The sequence below is a fragment of the Erigeron canadensis genome, chromosome 1 (genome assembly GCF_010389155.1).
Source record: "Erigeron canadensis isolate Cc75 chromosome 1, C_canadensis_v1, whole genome shotgun sequence".
Lineage (NCBI taxonomy): Eukaryota > Viridiplantae > Streptophyta > Magnoliopsida > Asterales > Asteraceae > Erigeron > Erigeron canadensis.
Window position 1 is genome coordinate 30,028,067 of NC_057761.1, and position 25,370 is coordinate 30,053,436.

The window sequence follows — 25,370 nt, forward strand, 5'->3', positions numbered from 1 at the left end:
TTAATCTCTTAAGCTTTCATCTTAAGACTCAGAGAGTAGTAATGCTCATAGACCATTCTTGCAATTTTTATGAAGATCGTTCGACTAATATTTTCATAACGGTAGGTGGATATATATGGAATTAATGTACATGTTGATTATTATGTGTTCTCAGCTCTTTCTTTTTACTTGCAATTTACAAACACTTCATAATCCCTAAAAGAGAAATATAGATAAATATCACAAAATAACATAATTTTAATTTATAATATATATTAAAAGTGACACACGGATGAAGAGAATATATAGTTGCATCTTCTTATCTAAATCATTTCAGCTCAAAATATTGACACTTCTCATCTCATTACTTATATAGTACTCATAATAAACATTCTAATAAAAACGTTTAACTAAATATAAAATAATATTTCAAACACAATATTATAAGCCCATTATCTCGCACGTAATTTGAACTTGTCTTCTGAATATATCTAGATACGATTCACATTACCGGCCATCATCGGTATGACTTATAGTGTTGAATAAAAAACGCTCCGATCCATCTCAAAGTATACATATATAGATATTTTATATACTCCGTATTAAAATAAAACAAATAAAATAACAACGTTTTATATCAAATTTTTTCTTCCAAAAGGCATAAAAAGATGAGATGTAAACAGACTCATCCCTAAACAAGATAGAGAAGCTGAGATAGAATGAGTACCTTTAGCCATTTTGTAAGAACCCTGTCTCTAAATGTAAACGATATATTGTAATAGATCCAAATCATAATTGTTTTATTCTATATGTATTAAAATCTTTACTTAATTTACATAAAGATACAAAGATATGAAAAAATGTGTAACAACAATATATAGTAAATGATCTATCAAAAAATCCATCATACGAATAACTCTATTGTGGTTGGAACCACCTTCTCGTATGGAGACTCCAAATTGTTCTCCAAAGGCGTCAAGTTTAAATCTAAACTAAACACTCTTCGACTGTTGACATTTTTTACTACAGAATTCGATAAATCTACCGATGCAGAAGATTGGTTATCATTTGTTGTGGTCGCTCTATGTCTTCTCATATGTCCACCCAAGGCTTGCCCTATTGCAAATTCTAGCCCACAAATCGAGCACTCGTGTGATTTAGGCTTTGTGGCCACCAAGTTCGTGCCATGTGAGTCACTATCATTATTATTGACTCGAGGCCTCTTGTGGCTAGCCCTATGTCCACCTAGAGCTTGAAAAGATGGGAATTGGCGGTTACACGTCTTACATTCAAATACTCGGCTTGGTGAGTTATGGTATGGCTCGTTCGTCAAGTTTCCTCTTGATAGTAGCATCAAACAATTGGCCATGTTAGATATGGCCGAGTCTAATTCAGCTTCTTTAGATGATCTCTTCATCGGTAGATACACCATTTCTAAAAATGACAAAGGACAGGAAAGTATAATATATGTATATTATAAAGATAGGATTTCAAAAAGTAAAAAATAAATCTTGATGACGATTTTTGTGTGAAATGAAAAAAGAAAATGTGGTTTTGTTGTAATCAAAGTGAAATTGGATTGAATGAAATGAGAGTTGATTGGGGGAATGGGGCATTTATAGGTGTCTAAGTGTTGACTTATTTTAAGTTTGACCAAAGAGTGTGGATGACGAAAGTGACACGTAGTTGCTTGTGGGAACGGTAAAGGGTAGCTGAACACGTATAGGATGAGGCGTGATTTAGTTGACAATAAATAAACAGTTGAGGGTAGTAAAGTGGACAAGTGGAGGGAAGAAGGTGTGAAAGTGAAAAGTAGGAAGTTGTAGTTAGCTGAAGCTGACTCAGCCGTCATGGACAACGTAAGGCTGACATGACCACGAGTAAGTCGTGAAGCCGCCGAAAATTCAAGATTACTTGCCCAAGTGAGACTTGTACGGATTCTAGAAAGGTCATAGTTCTCGAAAAAGTAGAGGCTCCAACTTTTACTTGTTTACTCAACTTATTCAATGGCGTATATCCAAATATAATTAAGTTCCTTTAAATTTAAAATAAATTTAACAAGAAAAATTGAATAGTGTGGACCATTGGATTAAAATCAATGGACAATATTAAAAAATCATTTTTAAATCTTAACATTTGATTTTAATTCAAAGGTCTAGATCATTCTAACTTTACCTATAAAGTTATTATAACTTTAGAAGATCTCAATCCATCTAAATATCTAATGTCATTTTAAATTTCTACCTTTTATTTTGATTTTTATCAAATATTTATCTATTTAAAAAGGAATACACTACTAAGTACTAACTTTGCCGTTTTATAGTTGATATTGATATACTTTATTATACAACTAATTTGTTAAAGTTTGTATAAAATTAGTGATAATACGCTATTAAACATTGCAACGATTACACGTCTCTAAACTTTATTATATGCGTGTTATAACAAAATACCTATTTTTAAATAGAGGGAGCATTAGTTTTGAAATAGGGATCAAAGAACACGAAATTAATTAGTCCCTTTGCCGGTAATCATTAAACATAACTATCTATTTTTTCAAAAAAATAAATAAAAATACACATACGTAAATTCACAAATAAAGAGTTACACATAATTATGGTAATTACATTAAAAAAAAAAAAAATTCAAAACAAAGCAAGTTCGCAAGTCAACAAAGTGTTTTTGTGAAAAAATTTATACTCGTATGTAGTAGATATAATATTGGTATAAGATGAGTTAGAATAAGGCATTTTCAAATTAGAGGCGGCCATACCTTTTAGCTGGATCAAAAAGCATCTTCTGATTCACGAGATGCCCATGTCGAGTATATGTGAATAGTGTGTAAACATACATCTTAAAAACTACCGCAAATATCTTCGTTATATATTAGTTGATGATAGTTATATTAATGAAAAATACATATATAAACTTAATCAATTCATATATGTTATATCAAATTTTATATAATACAAATAAAAATATTTTCAATCAAAGTTGAAAGCAAAAGACTCAAAAAGTCAAACGTAGGCACTTAATTATCGAACTTATCCTCCGGGGCCCCTTTTTCATTTTTCGGCCGAAGTCTATAATTCCTCAGAGACGGCACTGTTGATAATTTCTAACTAAGCAACTAATAATGGATGACTAGATGAGCATCGTCCGTCTGTGAGTTTAAAAATACTCGTAATTTGACTTATGAAATTTTGAATTAAATTAATAAGAGAATAAACATGATAGCAAATTGGTACGTGAATTTTTTTTTGTTAAGTACTATTATTTGATTTTTGGATAAGTATTAAAATTTATAACGGACTTAATTAATAACATATATTTTTATATAAATACATAAAAAAAAAAAAAAAAGTCGGGCCCCTTAAAATTTCGGACCTCGGTCGATCGTTCACTTCGTCCTACGCCTAACTGCCTAAGCCCCTCATGATTATCAACATTTAAACTTTATCAATTAAGAAGTATTCTTAGTATAACTCGAACAAATGCTATTACTTTATCAATTAAGAAGTATTCTTAGTATAACTCGAACAAATGCTATTACATGGGAAAGTACTTACTACTAGAATACTACGAGTAGTAATTAACCAGACTGGCATATGCATCCAAGAATAGTCCAAATATCAACTTTTAAATTCTGGTCTTACAATAATAAGTCGGATCCCATGACGAAACGTGTGATGTATTGATCGAGAACCACAAGAGTATTAATTTACATTTATACCCCTCATATTAGAACATTTGGTCAAAAGGAATCCCTTTATGTACTTTAGCGCCTAAGCTAGACTCTTTAGTTTTCGCACGTTTTGTCTTTTTAAGCAAAAGTGTGAATAGGTTATAGGTGGAAGATGTCATGCTTAAACTTTAAACATATGACTATCGACTACTATTTCTTAGGTGATGAAATCAAATATTTAATAAAAGACTTAATTAGTAGAATTAAACAAACATATAAACGAGTCTAAATAATACACATATACAAACTTTGTATAGTTGTACCCCCAGTGGCGGAGCCATGACCCATTCTAGACTTGGGTTTTTTAGATCCAATATATGTATATTAACCTTGATAATGGGCTTTATTATCTTTTGGTCCATTCTAGTTAGAAGACATACTCATGGTCCAATAGAAAAAACGTGTCACTGGAGCTTTCATAACAAGTGACATTACTGTTTTCTTTAAGTTGAACTTTACAATATTCTCAATTTACAAATCTATATAGGTTTTCCTTATATATTACTGGATTGTGATTGTGATAGCATAAATCAATGCTTCTTTAGTTATAAGTATGACTTATTTAATTATTTTTTATTTTAATTCATTATAAAGTATGGAACAATTTAACATCGTTAAATTGTGAATTGGTTTATTAATTCTTTTAGACCTTTGATTTTATTAATTCTTTTAAACCTTTGTGCCTAGTTAGTGCCGAAATTTTTTTTGGCCCGTTCTAAGCCAATTAGCTGGCTTCGCCACTGGTACCCCGTTCTTGGTATTATAACTTTTAAGATTTGGAATGCCAATTTTTTAAAAACAAACAAAAAAGAGTGGGATTAATACATATATATCCAAACTTTGAAGTCAATTAGTGTTTTTGATATATATATAACCATTTTTTACGAGTAAATCTACAATTTACTTTCTAACACTGGTACTCATCTTTCGTTTCGTAGATGGTTCTTAAACAAGAAATTAAATTAAGTGATAAAAATATAATATTACGATTTTAGTTTAAAACTAGTGCCTTATGTACTTGTTAAGATTGTTTAATGAAGTCAAATTTATCTATAAAAACCAAAAAATCATGCTAAAATACAAAGTTTTGACTTATTTAATACTACTTAATAAAAATAATTTGAGCTATAAAAAGAAACATTAAGATTGATTAATACTTTTTAACAAGTGTTGGATCGTACACTAGTTAATTAAATTGACCTCTCAACATTATTTTTTAGATGTCGTCTATATATAGTTTGGTCTTTAATCTTTATGACATATTTGTCCTAGTTATTTATTTTAATTTTGGTGTTGTTAATACAATTATGCTGATCAAAAGATAATTATAAGGTGTGGTAGAGTATGAAATGACTCATTTTGGTAGCTATACTATACCTAAATTTTATTGATATTACGTGGAAGTTTGTATCCTAGTTAATTAAGCTTAACTTCTCCAAGTGAACTTGAATTTTGGTCCATTATATTCAATATTATCTTAGTGTGGAAAGAAGAAGCAACTTGCAGACATTCGTAGGTGTATATGCATAAATTAAGGTAGAATATTTACAAGTTCAAAAAGCAAACTTAAAACTGTTAACAGTAGAAACTAATAATTAATTTAGTTGAACGCTGGCAGCTAGCGATTATCAATTAATTCACATTGACTTTGGAATACTTGCCCTTAAAATGCCTTTTTTGCTTCAATTCATTGTCAACTCTTACAATTAATATTTTTTATGCTCAGCATCCATGTTGTTTGTTTAATTGTTTCGTAAGTGAACTAAAATGTTGTTTGTTTAGTTGTTTCTTACAATTAATTGTTTTATCATGATTTCATAAAACGTAAGATTCTTCTCTTTTCATCTCCACGGATATTTCTTTCTTCATTTAACCCTCTGTTTGAAACAAATTAGTTTTTTTTTTTCCTTCCAAAATTCCTAATTGTACAATAATAACAAAAATAATAAATAAATAATCCCTATTAAAACCCTACAAAAAAGAAAATCATGAAACTATTGTAAGAACTCCGTTCACAATTTATAAAATATTAATTCAAAATGTAAACTAATTACAATATGAATAAATACATAATAATAATAAACATGCAAGGAATAAATTAACTATTACAAAGCTTATATATATAAATATAAGAAACTGTAAATCAAAGAAAGGAAATGGCACTCTGGCTGAGGATATAGTTTAACCAAGGGCCCTTAAAACAGATTTCGGGCACACCTAAGTGAATCCATCTGTCTCCCAGGTACAACAGCCGAAGTAGTTAGTACTGCCGGAGTTATCATAGCACTCGGAAAGCGTACCTTAACGAGATGGAGGAAGAATGTCGAAACACAAGCTGATGAACCATCATACCTTCTGATTTTCGAGTCTGTGTTTTTGGAGTGAAATTTTCATAATCATATCTTGCTGTGTTTAATGTTATTATTTTAAATGCATGAGAAATCTGCATTTTAACACACAAGGCTACACATGTGTCGCACCTCTTCAACAACACATGTGTCGCACCATAGTGCCTAGTCAACTGGTCAGTCAACTACTCGGGTTGAGCCGATAGGCGGCTTTAGTTACGGCTCAACTGAACTGTTTAGTAGCTTCAGTACACGGCTCAACTGAGCCGTTAAGTGGCTTCAGCAGACGGCTCAACTGAGCCGATCGGTGGCTCAGGTAGAACCGTGACTGAGTCGAACCAAATCTAGCCAAAACTAAAGGCGGCTCTTAATAAGCTCACGGCTATTCGAGCTAAGTGCAAAGTACGCCACTAAAACGTCATATTACGCCTCATCGCCCTCGACCCGATCCCGTTCCCGTGTCCGGACGCGTCGGGTGCTAAAGCACCCTTCTAGCCAACTTGGGGTGTCACCCCTTCATAAGAAATTATTATTCTACTAACACTCATTTTTATAAACACACTTAAAGTTGTTTATCTGTGAGACAAACTCACATTATAAAACACAACTTTCCATCTTCCTTTAACAAAGATATCTATTCACATAGATATTTTTATGTTTAATATCATTTACTTATTTCAACACATGAAATACAATAATCCAAAAAACATAAAATTTCCAACAATTGGAAACCAAGGGTCTTAATTTCTGAAAAAGATAGTTTTTTAGTTTTTTTCTTTTTTTTGAATTTTTCTAAAAAGATGATAATAATAATAATAATAATAATAATAATAATAATATATTTTACACGTGTTACTCAAATGACGGAATCTACTTTTTCTTTATCCACTTGATAGATGGCATTATGGAAATCTCAAATGGAGGAGTGCACTTCAGATTGGCTTGGGGTGGTTCCAATCTCTGGACTGGCACAGACTATGAATGCTAGGACCTACACCGGTGTGTTCTATGTTATCGGCTAGGTATGCATTAAACATCGAAATAACATTGTACGTGACACACTTGTTGACATTTGTTCTCGGTTTCACTACTACAAAACTGCAATATTCCGACAGCTGAAATCCGTCGAAAATCCGTCGGTAAAGGCCTTTAACGACGCATTTCCGACGGATTTCGGCCGTCGGAATATATGCGTGGGTAACCCATTATCCGTCTGAAATTTCCGTCGGAAATTTTTATTTCCGACAAAAACGTTTGTCGGAATTCTGTCGGAAATGTTTTTAGTCTTAATAAATATTCTGTCGGAAAATAAAAACTTAGCGACGGATTACCGACCCTTTTTACTGACAGAAAACCGACAGAGGAATTTCCGACGGATGAAAAAGATTTTTTGAAAAAATTTTTTATCCATATTATAGGTTGATCGTGTATATATATATATATATTATATCCAATATACATTTATAAATTGTATTTACATGTATTATCCATGTATGTATTTATTTTATAGAAAAAAAAAATATAATATGTTAAATACAATAAATTCAGATTAATAACATATTCTAATATACAAATTTCATACAAAACATATCAAAACTAAAAACTATACCTAAAAATTCAATAAGATTTCATAAACAAAATTACAAAATTAAAAAAAAAAAAACAGACAATTATACCCAAAATTCCAAATATAAATCTAATTAAAAATCTTTACACCTACAGGTCTTTGAATTCTTCTTTTGCTATCCATCTTTTGTTTCTCATTTTCCATCCTTCATAAGCTTTATTCTTTTAAATCTGAAAATAACAAATTATGAAACAAAATAACAAATAAATATACCGAAATTATATAAATAAAATGCAAAAAATAAAATCTAAACATATTCTTGATTCTATCTTAGCAAAATTTTCGGATCTAAAAAAAATCAATTAGATATATAAAGAAACACACATATGAACCCTAGATCTAACCGGAAAAAAAAACAATCATTTCAAAAACACATATACCTTGTTTTTTCGTAAAGATTTAGGTTTAATAACAGTTTATTTATAGATATATACATAAATTACATCTAAGTTATGAACATCCAACCACACCTGATTGAGAAAGAAAGAAGAGACAAAAGATTTTCGACCAAATCGAGTTATATATGACCCAATGATACAAAAACCGAACGAATCTTATCCTTTACACGTCCGATCTAGTGATGTTACATATATATGTTTCGGTTTCTTCTCAAATTCGTGACAACAATCTTGGGTTTCATATGTTTCTTCTCAGCTCCGTGTACATACATACACATATATTGTGTTTTTTATAAAAAAAAACTTGGTTTAAAAATCGTTTATTTGTATAGATCTAAGATATTCCTTACCAAATCTTGAAGAAAATGAAGAGAGAGAGAGTAGAGAGAGGGAGGCCGGTTCTAGAGAGAGGGAGGAGAGAAAGTGAGAGTTGAAGAAGTGGTGGAGAAAGTGTGGTAGGCTAGGGTTTTGTATGACTCATTTAACCTAACTTATCTAACCCTAAGTGCCTTTGACTCCGTTTGACCACCCAAATACGAGAGACCTGAGATTAACTAAAATGTTTCGTCGACACATTTGATTGTATTTTTTAATTACCTTTCAAACGACTATAAATATGACATGATTAGTTAATTAATAAATCATTTCGTCAAATTTTAAGTATTTTACAGTTTAGTTTGCATTTATATCGAACACTAGTTACTTTTCGTTCTTGAAAATCATCATTGCTTTCTCATTAACCGACAACCTCTCATAATCATTAAAGCGCGCTCAGATACTCAAACTCGAATCTTATTCTCATAATATAACACTTGTTACACATTTTTAGTTGCTAATTACAAGATAAACCAGTAGGGCCCAATATCTTAATTGCTAATAACTCATAAACGATGTTTAAGGCCCAACGTGCCCATTTGAGTGAAATTCAAACACACACGACCCTATTGACCCAATAGGCCCAATGATGACGAACACTATATATTTAACTAGTCTTGATAACAATACGATGTGCGAAATGACTAATTTATTTAACTAGCTAAATACCATTTCGATACTCCTACTAATATCGAGTGTTTCTTACTAATCTAACTTTTATGAATTGATACTCCTACTAATATTGAGAAATAAACACATTGTCGCATAAGAATGATATATAAAAATGTGTCTTATTTATATGAGTAAATTTTGTAACATAAGAGAAAAGATTTTGGTTTAAGGCCCAATAGGCCCATTTGAATGAAAGACAAATATACACCATCCAATTAGTCCAAATAGGCGAGTTATATGCATAAATGTCCCGTTATGCCCAGACCAATGATAGAAAAACATATTTGGTCCATTATGCCCAATAATGAAACGAACACTATAAATGAAACTTATGAAAGTTAGAAGAGACATACATACATACATATACACATGAGATAACAACGACGCTTAAGGCCCAATAGGCCCATTTGAGTAAAAGACAGACACAAGGCCCAATAGGCCCATATACGCGAGTTATATGCATACTAGTCCCGTTAGGCCCATTCGAATGAAAGAAAAACATATGGGGCCCAATAGGCCCATTTGAGTAAAAGACAAACACAAGGCCCAATAGGCCCAAATACACGAGTAATATGCATACTAGTCCCATTAGGCCCAGACGAATGAAAGAAAAACATATGGGGCCCAGTAAGCCCAATGATGAGACAAACACTAGAAATGAAGCTAAAGAAGATTAAAAGAGACATACATAAATACATACATATATACACATGAGACAAATATAGAGATAAACATAAAGATTAAAATAAGATTGTTACACGTTGGAATTGAAAATAAAATTAAACATTAAACAGTAACATTACGATTAAAGTTTAAAATCTATGATAGCAAAACATGGTAAATGTGCAAATTTGTTGGAAAATGCCCTAGGATAATAATAAAATTTAATATTTTAAAAAACAGTTATTTTTCCGATGGATTACTGACACTTTTATAAGTTTCTAACGGAAATCGGTGGGCAAGTGACGACAGATTACCCACGGATATAATAGAAAAACTTATTTTTTTAAACAAATAAATTTCCGTCGGATTTCCAACGAACTTTAATTTTGCCGTCGGTATCCGTCGGAATATACCGACAGATTCCCAACAGATAAAATAGTAAAACTTAAATTTGTTAAATAATAATGTTTCCGACGGAGTATGAATTTCTATCGCTATTCCGTCGGTAATTCCCGACCGATTCCCGACAGACATAGTAATAAAACTTATTTTTTAAAAAATTATTATATTTTCGACGGATTTCCGACGACATTTTAAAGTCCGTCGGTATTCTATCGGAAAATTCCGACAGATTTGCGACGGATATATGCTTTTGTCGGAATTCTGTCGTAAGTTTTCTTGTAAATAAATTTTTTGTCGTTCCGTCGGAATTTTGTAGTAGCGTTTGGGGTTTCAGTTTGTAAAGAAGTTGATACCAGACTTATTGGAGGAAAAGACAATCATTTGTGCCCCGCTGATTTGTTGTTTTATTCGTGGCACGGAGGGCTTGACGTATGTGTCGACTTGACAGGGTTATCGCCCTTGACACAAATTGGTATGGTTGACTTTTTGCCTGGCAGTGCGGTGATTGAGGCTGCACAACGTAAACATGTCAAATACGAGGCTAAGTGTGCGGATATTGAATATGAGTTTCTCCCCTTTTCATTCTCTTCCTTTGGGGAACCCGAGAAGGATGTGATGACTCTATTAAAGTGAATCCGAAGGTTCCCTGTGGCTCAAGACACTGGTGCACGTGCTGCTACTCATATATTTAATAAGATTAGTTTTGCTATTGTCAGAGGGGTGGGTGCTTAGATAGTATCTCGGCTTCCTACCAATTTCTTGTAAATCCTTCGAATTTTAAATGAAAGTGATTTTTATAATAATAATGATAATAGTAATAATAATAATAATATCAATATTGGATATTGTTATAAATAATAATAATAATAATAATAATAATAATAATAATAATAATAATAATAATATAATAATAATAATAATAATAATAATAAGTGTGACGATATTGGATATTGGTTTATCCCATTCTCATTCTCTTCCTTTCAGGAATTTGAGAAGGATGCGGTGACCCTGCCCAAGCGAATCCGAAAGATCTCCATGACTCAAGACATTAGAACACGTGTTGCTGCTCATATTTTTAATATGATTATTATTTCTTTAGTTAGGGGAATGGGCGCCGAGATTGTATTTTGGTTTTTCACTAATTTCTTGTAAATCCTATTAATTTTTAATATAAGCGAAATTTTATTTAAAAAAATTATAATAAGAAGAATAATTATAATTATAATAATAGTTATTATTATTATTATTACCATTATTATTGTTATTATTATAAAGTGTATAAAAATATGTTAATAAAATGTAATAAATTATTACATGAATATAATAAAGTTTAATTTTGTCATTTTATATAGTTTATATTTTAATTTCTTTAACTAAATTACATTGACTTATGTAAGCTAAACATAGACATATGTTTAAAGTTTCTAATTCTAATTCATTCAAATTTAATTTTTTGTGACAGCAGATTCCAATTTATTTAAAAATATTTTCTAAACCAAACTGTCCCAAACACCTCAAGTTATTGTGGCTGTATTGAATCCAAGTTAAGATTAGTTGATTATTAATCTATCTGAGTAACTTATGAAAATTTCCTTGAAAATAAACAATGAGTCCATTTTATCTTAATATATACCAAAAGAAAGTTGAATTAATGACTTATTGGTCAATCGCATCGATCAATTTTATCAAATTGACTTTCCTTTATGTCATGAATCAAATATAACAAAAACAAGGCTTTGTAACATTTACCAGAATTTGAGTTTTACTTTTTATATTTGTGAGAGTTGATTATTGAAGGGATTTACATAAGTCTTATGCTACATCATAAAAATTCAAGTAATTTAGTATGGAGTAGTAGGTAGAATAGATTGCTATTAACTAAACTTATGTCTGCGTAATGCGACAACGGTAAGGGTAGTGATGGCGGAGGTGGTGGTGACAGTGGTGGGGGCGGCAGTGGGGACGGTGATGAGGATGACGATTGTGATGAATGTAAAAGTAGTTGATGGTAAATGTGGTATTGTAATTATTTTAAGTGTTGGAGATCTATACTGTAAATTATTTCATTAAGGGTATTATAAGCATATTAGATGGAAATGTTTAAATTAATAAAACACCAAAAATAATCGTCCGGTAACCATCAGTACCGCAAATGAAGCCTAGCTCAACTGACAGATGCGTCCCTGGTTTTTCTTACAGGTTTTGGGTTCGACTCTTAGAAGTGACAAGTCTGTGGGTTTTTTCCCTGAATCACCTGTAACAGCTTATGATCTACATCTCGTAGTCTATAGTACGTGCAGGGCTTCACCATTAAACGGTGATGTGTTCCCTGATGTCGAATACTGACTAGCTGTTAAAAAAAAAAAAAGCCACCTGTACCAACAAAAAAAATCTCTAGGCTAAAAAACGCGGGTTTATTTGAAACGCAATCAAATTCCCACCGTCATACCACCCCCCTACGAACACGCGCCGAATCCCACCGCCATAACACCCCCCACGAAAATATTTCATCAATAAAATCATACAGCGCCTCCACAAAAATCACTATTTTGTTTTTCTCATTAAACATCTTTTTCGATTTAGAATAGAATCATCAAATATTATCTATTTCTAAAACATCTCATTATTTATTCCTTTCTTTTTTGTTAATTCATATTTCAATTCATTATCCGCCTATGGTTTTTAACTCAATTTATACATAATGTATATATAGCTTTTACTTTTGTATTAGGGTTCTTTCTAATTTTTGGGTTTTGATAATCTTGACAACTATTATTACGATCTTTCCTTCAAGAACTTTAGAAATACTCAATTTCTTGATCGGAATGGTGTGCTTGTTGCTGATGGGGATATAGACGACGCCGTTTTTACGCACGTGCTTCTTTTTGCTGCACACGCGGGTGTCAGGTATGCAATGTTAAACCCCACTTCTTTATATTAAATCCATTGTTGATGATTTTGTTTATTGTTGTGTTTATTTTAATTTGTTTATTAAATCCTTTATATAATAAATCGATTGCCTGTTATCGCCTTTCCGGAAAAAGACCCTACTGATTAGCCCCTAATTTTTAGGCTGCGATTACCGATAATTTTAAATAGTTTCAACATGATTTTAATACTAGTAGCAAACATCCTCCTAACAACATTACTGCTCTTATTTTTTTTTTTCCAAACAATTTCTTGTGTTTTTTTCACTTGTTGTTTTCTTTTGTGACGGTTTTGTTATTTTTTCCGATTACAAGAACATCTAAACACTCGTTCTAAATGCTCTTGTACTTGAGGGTTTGATTGCGTGTATTTAGGTTGTTATTGTGGTGGGGATCGCTTTAACTTCCGAATTTCGCTACTTTATTTGGTTTTGACAAGTTACATATGTAGAATTTTCCAACTGCTTTTGTATTTCCCAACTATCATAATACCTGATCACTCCTTTCAAATTCTTGTGTACTTTGAGGCTTGTACTTGAGAGTATGATTGTGTGTATCTAGGTTGTTGGTGTAGCGGGGATTGCTTCTAGCTTTTGAAATCTCCTACTTTATGTGGTTTGTATAATTCTTTGAATAATGGGGTTACATATGTTCAAGTTTTCAACTGCTTTTGTATTTTCCAACTACTATATAACACCTGATCGCCCATTTCAAATGCTCTTGTACTTTGAGGCTTGTACATTGGGTGCTTGATTGTGTGTATTTAGGTTGTTGTTTTAGCCGGAAGTTGCTTTAGCTTTTGAAATCCCCAACTTTTTGTGGTTTTGACGTTTTTAATATTGGGGTTGCATATGTTTTAAAAAAATTCAATTGCTTTTGTACTTTCCAACTATTATAACACCTAATCACCCATTTCAAATGCTCTTGTACTTTGGGTGTTTGTTTGTGTGTATTTAGGTTGTTGTTTTGGCGGGGATTGCTTTAGCTTTTGAATTCCCTTACTTTTTTTTTTTTTTATGGTTTTGACGTTTTTTATGGCGGGGTTACATATGTTGGAACTTGGAATTTTCAAATGCTTTTGTATTTTCCAACTACTATAACACCTAATCACCTTTCAAATGCTCTTGTACTTTGAGGCTTGTAATTTGGGTGCTTGATTGTGTGTATTAAGGTTGTTTTAGCCAGAAGTTGCTTTAGCTTTTGAAATCCCCAACTTTTTGTGGTTTTGACGTTTTCCATAATGGCATTACATATGTTTCAAAAAATTTCATTTGTTATGGTAGCCCTGTATCATGTGTCTGGCTGTTCTTGTAGGGGGCATTGCATTTGTTTTTGAATTCCCCTGCTTTTTGTGATTTTGACAGTTCTGTTGTTGGGATTACATATGCTACTAAAATTTTCAATTGATTTAGTAATTTCCTTCTGGAAGTATGTATGTAGTCAGTGTCAGTCAAACCTCTTCCATCATTTAGACTAGAGATTTGCAGATCGATATACCCTCAGATTTTTTTATCTTCTTAGTATGGCATGTCAATTAGGCCACAATATGGATTTCACGCATTGTTAACTGGTTATTGCTTGCAATTACATGATCATAAAGATCCATCCTGGTCCTAATTGTTTTTTAACTGATTCTTTTCTATGTGAGGTATATGGACTATTTCAAGTTGCTCTTTGGGAAACTACTGCCATGAGTTCGATAATTGATTTCCATTGATTCTTCTGCTGGGATAATGGAAATTCATTTGTTGCTGAGCTACTTTTAATGCGGGGAGTTTGAAAGTAACATCCTTATCTTTTTATGCATATTCTGGTTCAAAATGTGTGGAGTTTTAAGAGAACATCATTATCTTATTATGCATAAATATTGCACCAAGGTTTTTTTGCTGTGAAATTCTGGGGGTGTTTGGATGTCTTTTGAAAGTGATTATATGATATTATTGAATACGTAGAATTAAATAATTAGCACACACCTGTAACGAAACAAGCCATACAAGATGGTGTTTGGATGCACTTCTGCTTTTTGAAGCTGTAATAATAAGATATCAGTTTTTCTCAATTAATTATTTTGATGTCCTAGTAATAGAAGCGAACTATTAAAAGTTAATAGTGTTTTCAAGTTGCAGTAAACTGTTTCAAAATGCCCGTACACCCCCTTCACTATAAAATGTGTAGCCATGATCGGTGTTTGTTTTGATCTGTCCCTTGCTTTATGCTTTCTGAATAACAGGAAACTTTGCTTGGAGGTTTTGGATGATGATATGGATGATAAATATGAGAATGTTAACAGTATTGCATCTCATTCCGGTAAGGTCAACAATGAGACTGATAAAAGTGCTGCAGTTACAAATTTTTTAAAGCTGCTCCAGTTTGTTACTATAATAATAAGAATGTCATTTTGGTATGTGCGTATATTTTAATTTATTATTGAATATTCTTCCACAAATTAATGATTACAGGAGTGAACAGCTTCAAGAGAATGTTTCAAGAAGGAAATCAAGTCTCTTCCAAATCTGCTATTAAAAAGGTTCGTAATAGTGAGTGGCTACTTGTTTTACTTTGATATGAAATTTATGAGGTTTTTGGCTGTGCCTTTTGATTCTTTTTCACTGTTTTAACTTAAAACTTTTAAGTTGTGATATGAAGCTACTCAGTCAGGCGAACATCGGTATACAGTATACACACGAACACTGGTTCAGTTTCAATAGATAGACTGGAAATACACTATCTGATATCATCCAAGTTTAGTTTCAAAACTAGACTGGATCAAAAAGTTCACAAAAAGTGCTCGTTTTGCTATATAAAAATGGACATGGAATCGGTTTTAATAGGTGGACTAGAATTGGAGTATTAGTATTATGTAAGGCAGCTGCGAAGTTATTTACATTATGCATGCCAATGTAGGCCAAAACATGGAATGCAAATACACGATCATAATTAATGCTCCAACCCTGTATACTTGTTTTTTAACTGGTTCTTTTTTATGCAGGTTAGTTAGATCATCTCGCCCGTATGAGTTCATGCGACGAAACTACAAGTATTGGACGTGGGTAATGGGTTCTCTTTGTTTGCTAAGCACATGAGAGGTATCTATGACTTGTTACCCTTCTTCTTTCCCAAAAACACTTGTGGTATGCTGTTCTTCTTCATCTTCCACTGTTTATAATCATATTCCTTGGTCAATAGCAGGAGTAAAGCTGAAAAATAGCATACAATGTTAAATGATTATTTAATCCTTCATGTGGCCAGCTTTTTTGTGTGTGTGCAGGATTTGGAGGGAGATGAGACTATTGGCTGAATCTAAACCTTTTATTGCAGCAGTGGTTGTGGCTGCTAGTGGAAGATACTACATGGTCATGGCAGCACAGGCTATAATTTCTGAGAACCTTAAATCGATGGATTCAATTGGTGTTGTCCCAGGTGCCCACACTATCTTTAACTTTTGTCTGGAATGTTGAGTTATGTCTTAAACATGCAAATTTAATCAACTAAGAAATTGTTACATGTTTGAGTTACTATTGTTCATCCACTTAAACGTCTTGCAATCCTCGGTGAAGCTATCAAAGCTTTTGTATCACATCTTTTCTTCGAGTTATTTCAAATGAACAACTTAAACTTTTTTAAAATCTAAAAGTATTTGTATCATCTAAAAAACATTTGTATAAGTATCAACTAAGAGGCAAATAGTATAGCATTCGAGTCGTACAACACAAATTTTATCATCTATTTAAGAATCACCTACAAATTTTACAAACTTTTTCTGGAATGTTGAGCATGTCTTCCAAATACTTCATCGGAAGTTTAGGCATCAGTAAATGACTGAGAATATTAAAATCCGGCTGCAATTTTCATTGATGTCTAACCTTTTCTACTGCTGTGATTCTATCCATATGGTCTCTAACTACAATTGTTAGTGGGTCATGTATACAATGTTGTAAAAAAGAAGAATGCTCGTAGATGTGTTTGAGTTTTCCAGGTTGTACCTAAGGTCATTATTTTTGTTGTAGGTAAATTTAATTTGGGAAAAACCATATGAAATGATTGTTTTAACAAGGAAATCATATCGATGGGACGATATGCTGAGCTAACTGTAACCGACCAGTGACAATTCAGGTGAGAGGATCCTTATATCTCGAGATGGCAAGTCCGTTTATTTATGATTGGTTCAATAAGGGTAGGTTTTTATGTTTAACAGATCAAATAAGTAGCTATATAGGAAATTAGTCAAATGGGCATGGTTGTAAATCTTGGTTATCTCGGCCGATATATCCCCGATATATCGCTTATCGGTGGTCAACCGAGATGATATATTCCCGATATATCCCCGATAAATCCGATATACACCCGATATATCCCCGATATATCGCTTATAGGTGGTCGACCGAGACGATACCGAAAAGCGATATTTACAACCTTGCAAATGGGTTAGGAGTCGACCTAAAGTGTTTTTATTGCAGATGATCCTGTAAATTATTTAGATTCAATAGTTAGATCGTTATTGATTTGTTGGAATAGTATAGTGTAGGTAACATATGTATTACACAAGTTATGCATAAAAACGGATCAACATGTTGGACCATCTCATTTTTTGAGTTATCAAACATTAAAACCTGTCCAACCTTCCTGTTTTTTGCATCTTGACCCGTTGCACCACTACTCATATCTGATTTGGTTGAAGGTTCGTGGACCATATATCTTGTACCAACGAATATGTTCATTAGGTAAACTGTAAACGGGTAAAAGAACCTGTTCATTTGCATTTAGCAAATTGCAATCTTCTTTTCATTCTTATCAGTTTTCATTTGTGACTTGAACTGCTTTTAAATCTCTGCGCAGACCAGATGAAGAGAAAACGCTGAATAGGATGGAGAAGTTTGCTCAAGGGAGAAAACAGACTAGAAAAGATGCTGCTTCACGGAGGTTAATTGATGCAATTGGAGGGTTCTCGCGGTCTATTGCCATAGCAAAACAGAAGGCAAACATAGCTCAGGACAAACAGGCTGGTTTTACTTTGCTCGCTGTTTGCTATGAAGGATTCAGATAAATTAGAATGGTTGAATAAACAAAAAAAAGGTAATCCTAATATCATAATAAAGACCGAAACACAAATTCTATCATGATGCACTTAACGAAAAACAGAAGTACTTGATGAAACTTGCTACTTTCAGAATTTTAAGAAAGAAGGTTGTCATATTAGAAATTTAGAATATTCTGTTCAGACTTTAGCATTGACTAGTTTGGTGGTCCAAAATGTAATTATCTATGTATTCGTGGGGAGGGAAGAGTGCACCATTACAGACTAAAAACTCGAGAGTCAAAAAGTTTATGTTTGTTTCAACTTTGAAGAGTAGAAGCTCTGTTTGTTGGTCAAAGTTGAAGAGTTATTTGGGATGTATATTTTAAAGTTTCAAATTAAAATGAATACTGTAACAGGCAATGGGTCAAAAGTCTCCCAAAATATATTTTTATTGCATACAATCTTCTAAATCACTTTATGCTAAATAAAGTGTAAGATTATGATCTTATTAGTTTGCAATCGTATATTGACTCGAGCAGGTTACTTTGGTTGAGCTGTCAAAGTCATCACTCATATGAAAGTAGTTCTATATCTGCAGGTATGAAACCCCTCCAAGTCACCTGTAAATTGTTAATTCCTTTTGCATCTACATCTCTATTTTATTATTAGTTGTGGCCAATTTGACCCAATTACTTCTGATTCACCTCCAATGAATCAAATCAAGTTTTTTACCTTACTAAAGGAGAATTTTTGCTCATCTCATCTTTTCTAGGTGTCAACATATAAAGATGTTCAAGTATGCTCCAACTAGGCTCCATGTAAGCAAAGGTGATGTCATACTTATATTCTTTTGGTTATTTAATTTGTGGATTTTGATTGTTCAAGATGGGTCTGCCATTGGTGTTTTCTATCTATGCAGTATTGTTTTTCATTTATTCTTTGATTCACTTGAAGCTTTTAACAAAAGCTTTTCTCCAATTGGTTGGAACTCTACCCCAAATGTTGTTAAACAGTATTTTTCTTTAAACAAGATTTTAAAATCTTCACTAATCTTTATTCTTCAACAAGTATTCTAGATCACGTTTAACCATGCTCAAGCTGTTTTTTGTGGTGTATTTCATGGTCGGCATGCAAGTTTTAACTAAAAGGTTGTTTGATGAACACTATCTGATGCACAGCGAATGTTGGATGAAATGCTTTAAAACAATATAGCATAAGAACCTTAGAATTGCTTAATATAGAGTAAACTATAGAATTGACCAATCTGCTGCTCTCTTTAAATACTTATCATTAACTTAATGATCCTGTGTTTCACTTCTTAAAATGTTAAATTAGTTACCATAGTACTCAGCTACACCCTAACAGAGCCAGCTCCACAAGATATCATCTGCAGAAAAACCTGTGAAGCTTTCATCCGCCCACTACCACGCTGCTGATCATCATTATCAACCGCAGGGTCACGATCTCTAATGATCACTTTCTCCCTCCTATCAACAAATCCCGATCCACTGACCACCGTGTCCAAAACATCTGAACTTGAATTTGAAGGAGGTGGGGATGGTATCTCATCATTACTGGGGTCCACAGTGACGTTTTCCTCACTCCTTTGTTCCTGTATTATTGTAGTATCAGGAGCAAACTTAGCTGCGAGCTCTCTGTTTGACTCGCATTTGAGGACTACATAATCCTGTAGACATGTCTATGTGTAAAAAATTTATAGCACATGATATTAACAAAAAAAAATAAATATATGGGACATAAAATTGACACTTGGTAAGAAACAAAAATAGCAATTGGCCTATAGGCTTGTTATAAACTTATGCACAATTAAAATTGGTACTTTCTGTATAGTTATGCTACTAGTGATTTTTTCTTTAATTCTTTTAGATCCGCAGGTACCTGAGGATTGTCGAATGAGCTCCATGATTGGTTTCGTCGTACTGATGTAGTTATTAACGCAGAACCACAGTAGTTGTCACCAGTATGGCGGGTATCTGATTCAATTTGAGGTGTTTGTGTTTGGAGAAGCTCTGATCCTTTAATGACATAGTCGTTGCCGTTTGTAGGCTGAATCATGTCGTCATCTGATGCATCGTGCCATACGTATCCGTTTTTGTAGCTCCTGATCGATGAGCAGAAATCAAGTTATTCCATGCCAACTTATGGAAAGTCAAAATAGTACTGTAAATCATTACTGTACTCTGTCCAAACACGAAGATCGAGTACCGTTTGAAAGACCATGAATACATGTTTGCCATTCCTTTTCCTCTGTGATGATTCAAGGTGTTTATTACGTCTGAATAAATAAAAAGAAAGTAGATTACACAATGAAATAATTTAATAGCACGATTAAGGGAAAACGAAAGTACGGCTGGTTGCATTTATATTTCTTAGAGTTGATCATGTGCCAGAAGCCTAAAAGTTATTTAATTACCAACTATTGAGGCAATATAAGCACATTAGTTTAGAGACTTTTTATATATAGTTTGGGGACAAAAAAATTTCAAAAGTTTGTAACGATTAGCTGCCATTTAAAAAACAAGGTAAATGAGTGGAAACCTATGTACATTTTGAAAATTAAACATACGTAGGATGATTCACCATTCTCACGTATAAGTCACAAAATATAGTTTTCTTACTTTCTCTTTACCAATATTTGAACCTGTGACTCTGTGGACCCATTTATGAGAATGTTTGTTTATATAATTCAATTCGCTAAGGGCTAAAGGCTTTTTTTCTCGCATATAAATTACAAAGATATAGTTTTCTTACTTTCCTTTACCAATATTTTTTTCCCAGCTACACTTAAATCTTCATGAACGACCCTTTTTAAAAGTTGAATGAACATAGAGTTCTCGTAGTATATACTTCATCATAACAGGACATACGCATTTTGCGAAAAATTTACTAGCCTAGCTACGTACTCATATGTACGTTTTCATAGTTTTTTTTGTATCAAGAACATAAATTTAGCAGAATATATCGAGTTATAATAAGCACATAAAACTTATTTACCTTTGAGATATAGACCATGAGGAGAAGAGAGAGTAACATCAATAAGATGAGGATGTTCAAGCTGACCGTTTCGAGAAAGGTAATACAAAACTGGAACTTTTCTCGCAGGCACCACCTGCATAGATGCTGATATTGTCTTTGAGTTGTGTTCAATCCAAATTGGACTTCTAACAGAACCATTGTCGATGATCACATCTTTACGATTACGTGTGTAGCTCTTTCTGGGGACCGTTTGCTCTTCATTAGCTTTCGAACTCGCGGCCATATAAAAAAAAGGATTGAAAACTTAATTGAAAGAATTGAATGTGACGTTGTAAGTTATATGATGTACAGGCGTGGGGTGATATGAATGTGAGTCACAAGTAGGAGTAAAATAATATGATCCTGTTTTGCTGTGTGACTTTTGAATTGAGACAGTGGAGTTAGTTATGAATTATGATTTACAAGTACGAGTAAAATAGTAAGACCCTAGTTTTCCGGCCTATAAGGTGTAAAAGTGTAATCGGTTTTTTTATCAGTTTATTTTGACACATCGATTATCTTACACCCTTATATACGACACTTTTTGACAAGGTATCCATCAACCTAGTGGAGTTGATTGTGGCTCTTCTTAATTTCCTTTTTCACAATAACGAATTTACTTTTTTTCTATTTTTTCATTTTTTTTGTGTTTTGTCATTGACAACTTTTGACCCTTTGGTTTCTTTACCTTTCGTAATTTGACAATTTTTGATAAATTCTAATAAATTTTTGAAGACCATATGACATTTCTATTGGTCCATTTTTTTTCACCGAAACTTGTTAATTTGTCAAAAATTGGCATTATCTCCTTGCTCCTCATTTTTTCATTATTGCATTTACATCTTTTTTCTTATTACTTTTTAAATTTATTAATGGTGAAATGTGTAAAATATCCCATATCCAGAAGTTAAATTAAAGTATACAAATTTTAATTAGTTAAACAACTGTATTTTCCTTTTCAATTTTGACATTCAATTTTACAACAAAGGTTTAAAAAAATTCTACAACATTTCGTAAATTCTAAAAAATCGTCGCAAATTTTTGTCGCAATTTTTTTCTATTTTCGTTTCAATTTTCGTCAATTTCGTTTCTATTTTCTTGTAGCGACTTTTGACACAACATGTCCATCAAGGCCGTTGCATAACGTAAACCTTATGCTATCTACTTTAATTAAAAATATGCTAGTAGTATATAATTTCACTATAGAAATACATATATAATGTTGTACCTTTCTGTTTCGTACGTGTTTTCTTTAATCGAACTTGATTAGTTGATTATTTATGCGTGAGTCCCTTTAGAGTCAAAGAACCAGATCTATGGTAATTGATACATTCTGTAGTAGAATTTAAAGTTTCTTATGTTTACTCTCTGTATCTTGTACATGCAAATAAGTACATCTCATTCTTCTCATTTCTTGTCATGACTTGCTATCTTGTCTCCCAAGTGGCTGACTGTGGTTCATATTTTCTTACAGAAAAATGATTAATTTTTCTGACCAAATAGCCTAATAATCCTTTTAATTATGGGATGATTGACATGTGGAAAAGGGACTTCCTATTGACACCCTTTTTTGTCTATTGACACCCCTCAGAAGGGGCGAATTTTAGGAGCAGAAGGGGCGAATTTCGCCCTATCTGACCTGACATTTTTTATTATAATATTGTCAACTTTACGTCACTTCAACCCGATATGTCAGAGCAGAATGGACAAAATTTTGAGCAGAAGGGGCGAATTTATAAGCAAAAGGGGCGAAATTTGCCCCATCTGACCCCACACTTTTGTTGGGATTTCATTAACCGGCTAACATAAAAGGGATCGGGTAACGACCCAGTTTTAAAACAAATTTTAAAATACAAATCAAATTGCTAAGCGGAAGCGTGTTAATAAACTGTTAGCAACTATTAAAAACGTGTGGTAATGTTTTAAGAGACATTTAATAGTTCTAACATCTCGGACCAAGATCACCATGCAGTGCAATATAAGTAACTTAATAAATACAAAACTGACCTTGTTGCGGTAGACAAGATCTCTCATGATGTGGAAGATTTCGGAAACAAGATTCCAAGTGTAGAACCCTCCGTAAGTGCATACACGAACAATGTCTTAAACGAAGGATGTGCTAGACACCTTGAAGCTTACGACCGCAACAAACGAAACCCTTACAATTCCACCTAGTGGAATTCGAACCTCTATAGCTAAAACAATTTTGGGGTTATGCTTATTTTGGGATGTTTTGTTTGACACACACAAAAGGGAGAAATATGATTTTCACCTTTATGTGTGTATTAGGGATTTATGAATAAATGAATTAATTAGGGATTTCTTAAGGTATTTATAGGGAAGTTTTCTAATCAAATTATGAAACCAAAAACCCTAAAATCCCTTGCAAATTTCATCCTCCCCCTCCTAGGATTGATTTAGAACCGCCCCATGGGGATATGTGGGTCTGACCAGACTTTTCTTATTTAATTAATTAACTATTAATTAAATATGAACATTTATTAATTATCCAACCTGTTAACTCATTTAATTAATTAAACTTATTTAATTAATAAGTTATTAATCAATCATTTAAAACTAACTTTAATCAACTACTATAAATAACGGTTGTCGTTTTATCCGTTTATCCTCAATTAACTCGCGTTAATTTTTAAACGTATAAATTAATTAAAACTATTTAATTAAATGCGTAAATGATCAAATATCATTCTGTAGCTTTATGGTTAAATATTATATATGTTCAATTGTGTATGACCCTATAGGCTCAAAGATCCGAAGACATATGGTTAGTCGGGTCAACGAAAGTTCACACAATTTCAACAATTTTTCTAATACCCCTATTACCTGTATGTCACTTTTATCCGACAATGTAAGGGCAGAAAGGACGAAAGACATTCACAGACTCGCCCCTTTTATTTGACAATATCAGCCTTAATAATAAGTGGAGGCTATATTGAAAAAGATAAAAAAAAAAAAAAGACATACATGATTGTGAGAGAACGCTCAACGAGACATTTTAATTCAATGGGGTTAAAAGGAGTCAAGGAAGATAAAGATAGTCTGTATGATTTTTATTTTTTTTAAAGGTATGATTTTGATTTTGAGAAAATCTAATTTGAGGGAGGGAAAGATCAATGTTTAAAAAATTTAATAAGAAATAGGGCGGGACGTTGGCCATGGTCTTACACCAAAAATCAAATTCTATTTAACTTGGGGTTTCATTAGGATTCGTAAAAGTGGTTTTAATATGACCGGTGTTAAAAAAAGCAGGTTTTATTTAGGGTTATTGTTTAGGTGCCTTTAATATGTTCCGGTTAATAAGAAAAACGGGTTCTATTTTGGGTGTTCTATTTAGGTGGCCTTAATATGACCTAATTAATAAAGATAGCGGGCTCCATTTTGGGGGTTCTATTTAGGTGGCCTTAATATGTTCCAGTCAATAAGAATAACGGATTTTATTTAGGGTGTTCTATTTACATTTGTGTAATAGTGTCATAACTCATAACTATATAAAATGTTGTTTTATTTCCTAGTCAATGGTAGATCAAACAAAGAAGCAGCCGATGATATTTCTATGGTATTATTCATGTGTGATGGTGGTAGAGTATACCGTAAGAGGAGGACGAACATCAAAAAAAGTTTTATTGAAAAAATGTAATTGTCCTTTCAAGTTGCATGGTCATTATTCAAAGACATATGATTCGAGAGTAAATGTGATATATCATACACATAATTATGACACAAATGATGTGTATGGTCATGCGTTTGCTAGACGTTTATCTCCGGCTAAAGAAGAACACGTAAGGACATAGTATTACTGAAGTCGGTTCGGTTTTTACCATCGGTTTTTATATATGAAATTGAAGCCGAACCGATCCATTTGGTTTCTAGAAGACCAAAACCAAACCAATCCGTTGATTCAGTTTTTGGTTTTTCAAATCGGAGATAGTATAAATAAGAGTATTGATGATGAAAGAACCATAATGGCTACGTTAATCTAAACAACCAAAATATACTTTCAAAGATATTAACAACAGTGAAAGAAGATTGCATGAATAAGATTATTATAATCATGTTCCCGTTTTCAAACATAGTGAGTGTTTGATCAAATAATCGCATTATGGTTCAACCGGATGTGTGAGTGTGGTTGTTGGTGTTTATCAGCGATTCCCTTACGGTCA

The 25,370-nt window shown here is 32.6% G+C and overlaps 2 protein-coding genes and 1 long non-coding RNA gene across 3 annotated transcripts; 1 reads left to right on the forward strand and 2 right to left on the reverse strand.

Moving 5' to 3' along the window:
• Positions 1-760: 760 nt before the first annotated feature.
• LOC122585171 (zinc finger protein ZAT11-like) lies at positions 761-1,548 on the reverse strand. The gene has a single exon (XM_043757278.1). The coding sequence runs from the start codon at positions 1,409-1,411 to the stop codon at positions 884-886; it is 528 nt and encodes a 175-aa protein (XP_043613213.1). The 5' UTR covers positions 1,412-1,548; the 3' UTR covers positions 761-883.
• Positions 1,549-14,709: 13,161 nt separating this feature from the next.
• Positions 14,710-15,615, forward strand: LOC122585279. Its single transcript, XR_006321682.1, has 3 exons — positions 14,710-14,918; positions 15,367-15,443; positions 15,596-15,615. It is a non-coding gene; the product is annotated as an uncharacterized LOC122585279 (long non-coding RNA).
• A 3,707-nt stretch (positions 15,616-19,322) lies between these two features.
• On the reverse strand, positions 19,323-21,448 carry LOC122585278 (protein SOSEKI 5-like). The gene is made up of 4 exons (XM_043757398.1): positions 21,169-21,448; positions 20,380-20,449; positions 20,053-20,275; positions 19,323-19,840 (listed from the first exon to the last, which is right to left on the reverse strand). Exons 1-4 carry the CDS (start codon positions 21,431-21,433, stop codon positions 19,505-19,507), a joined length of 894 nt encoding a protein of 297 aa, XP_043613333.1. The 5' UTR covers positions 21,434-21,448; the 3' UTR covers positions 19,323-19,504.
• Between the last annotated feature and the right edge of the window lie 3,922 nt (positions 21,449-25,370).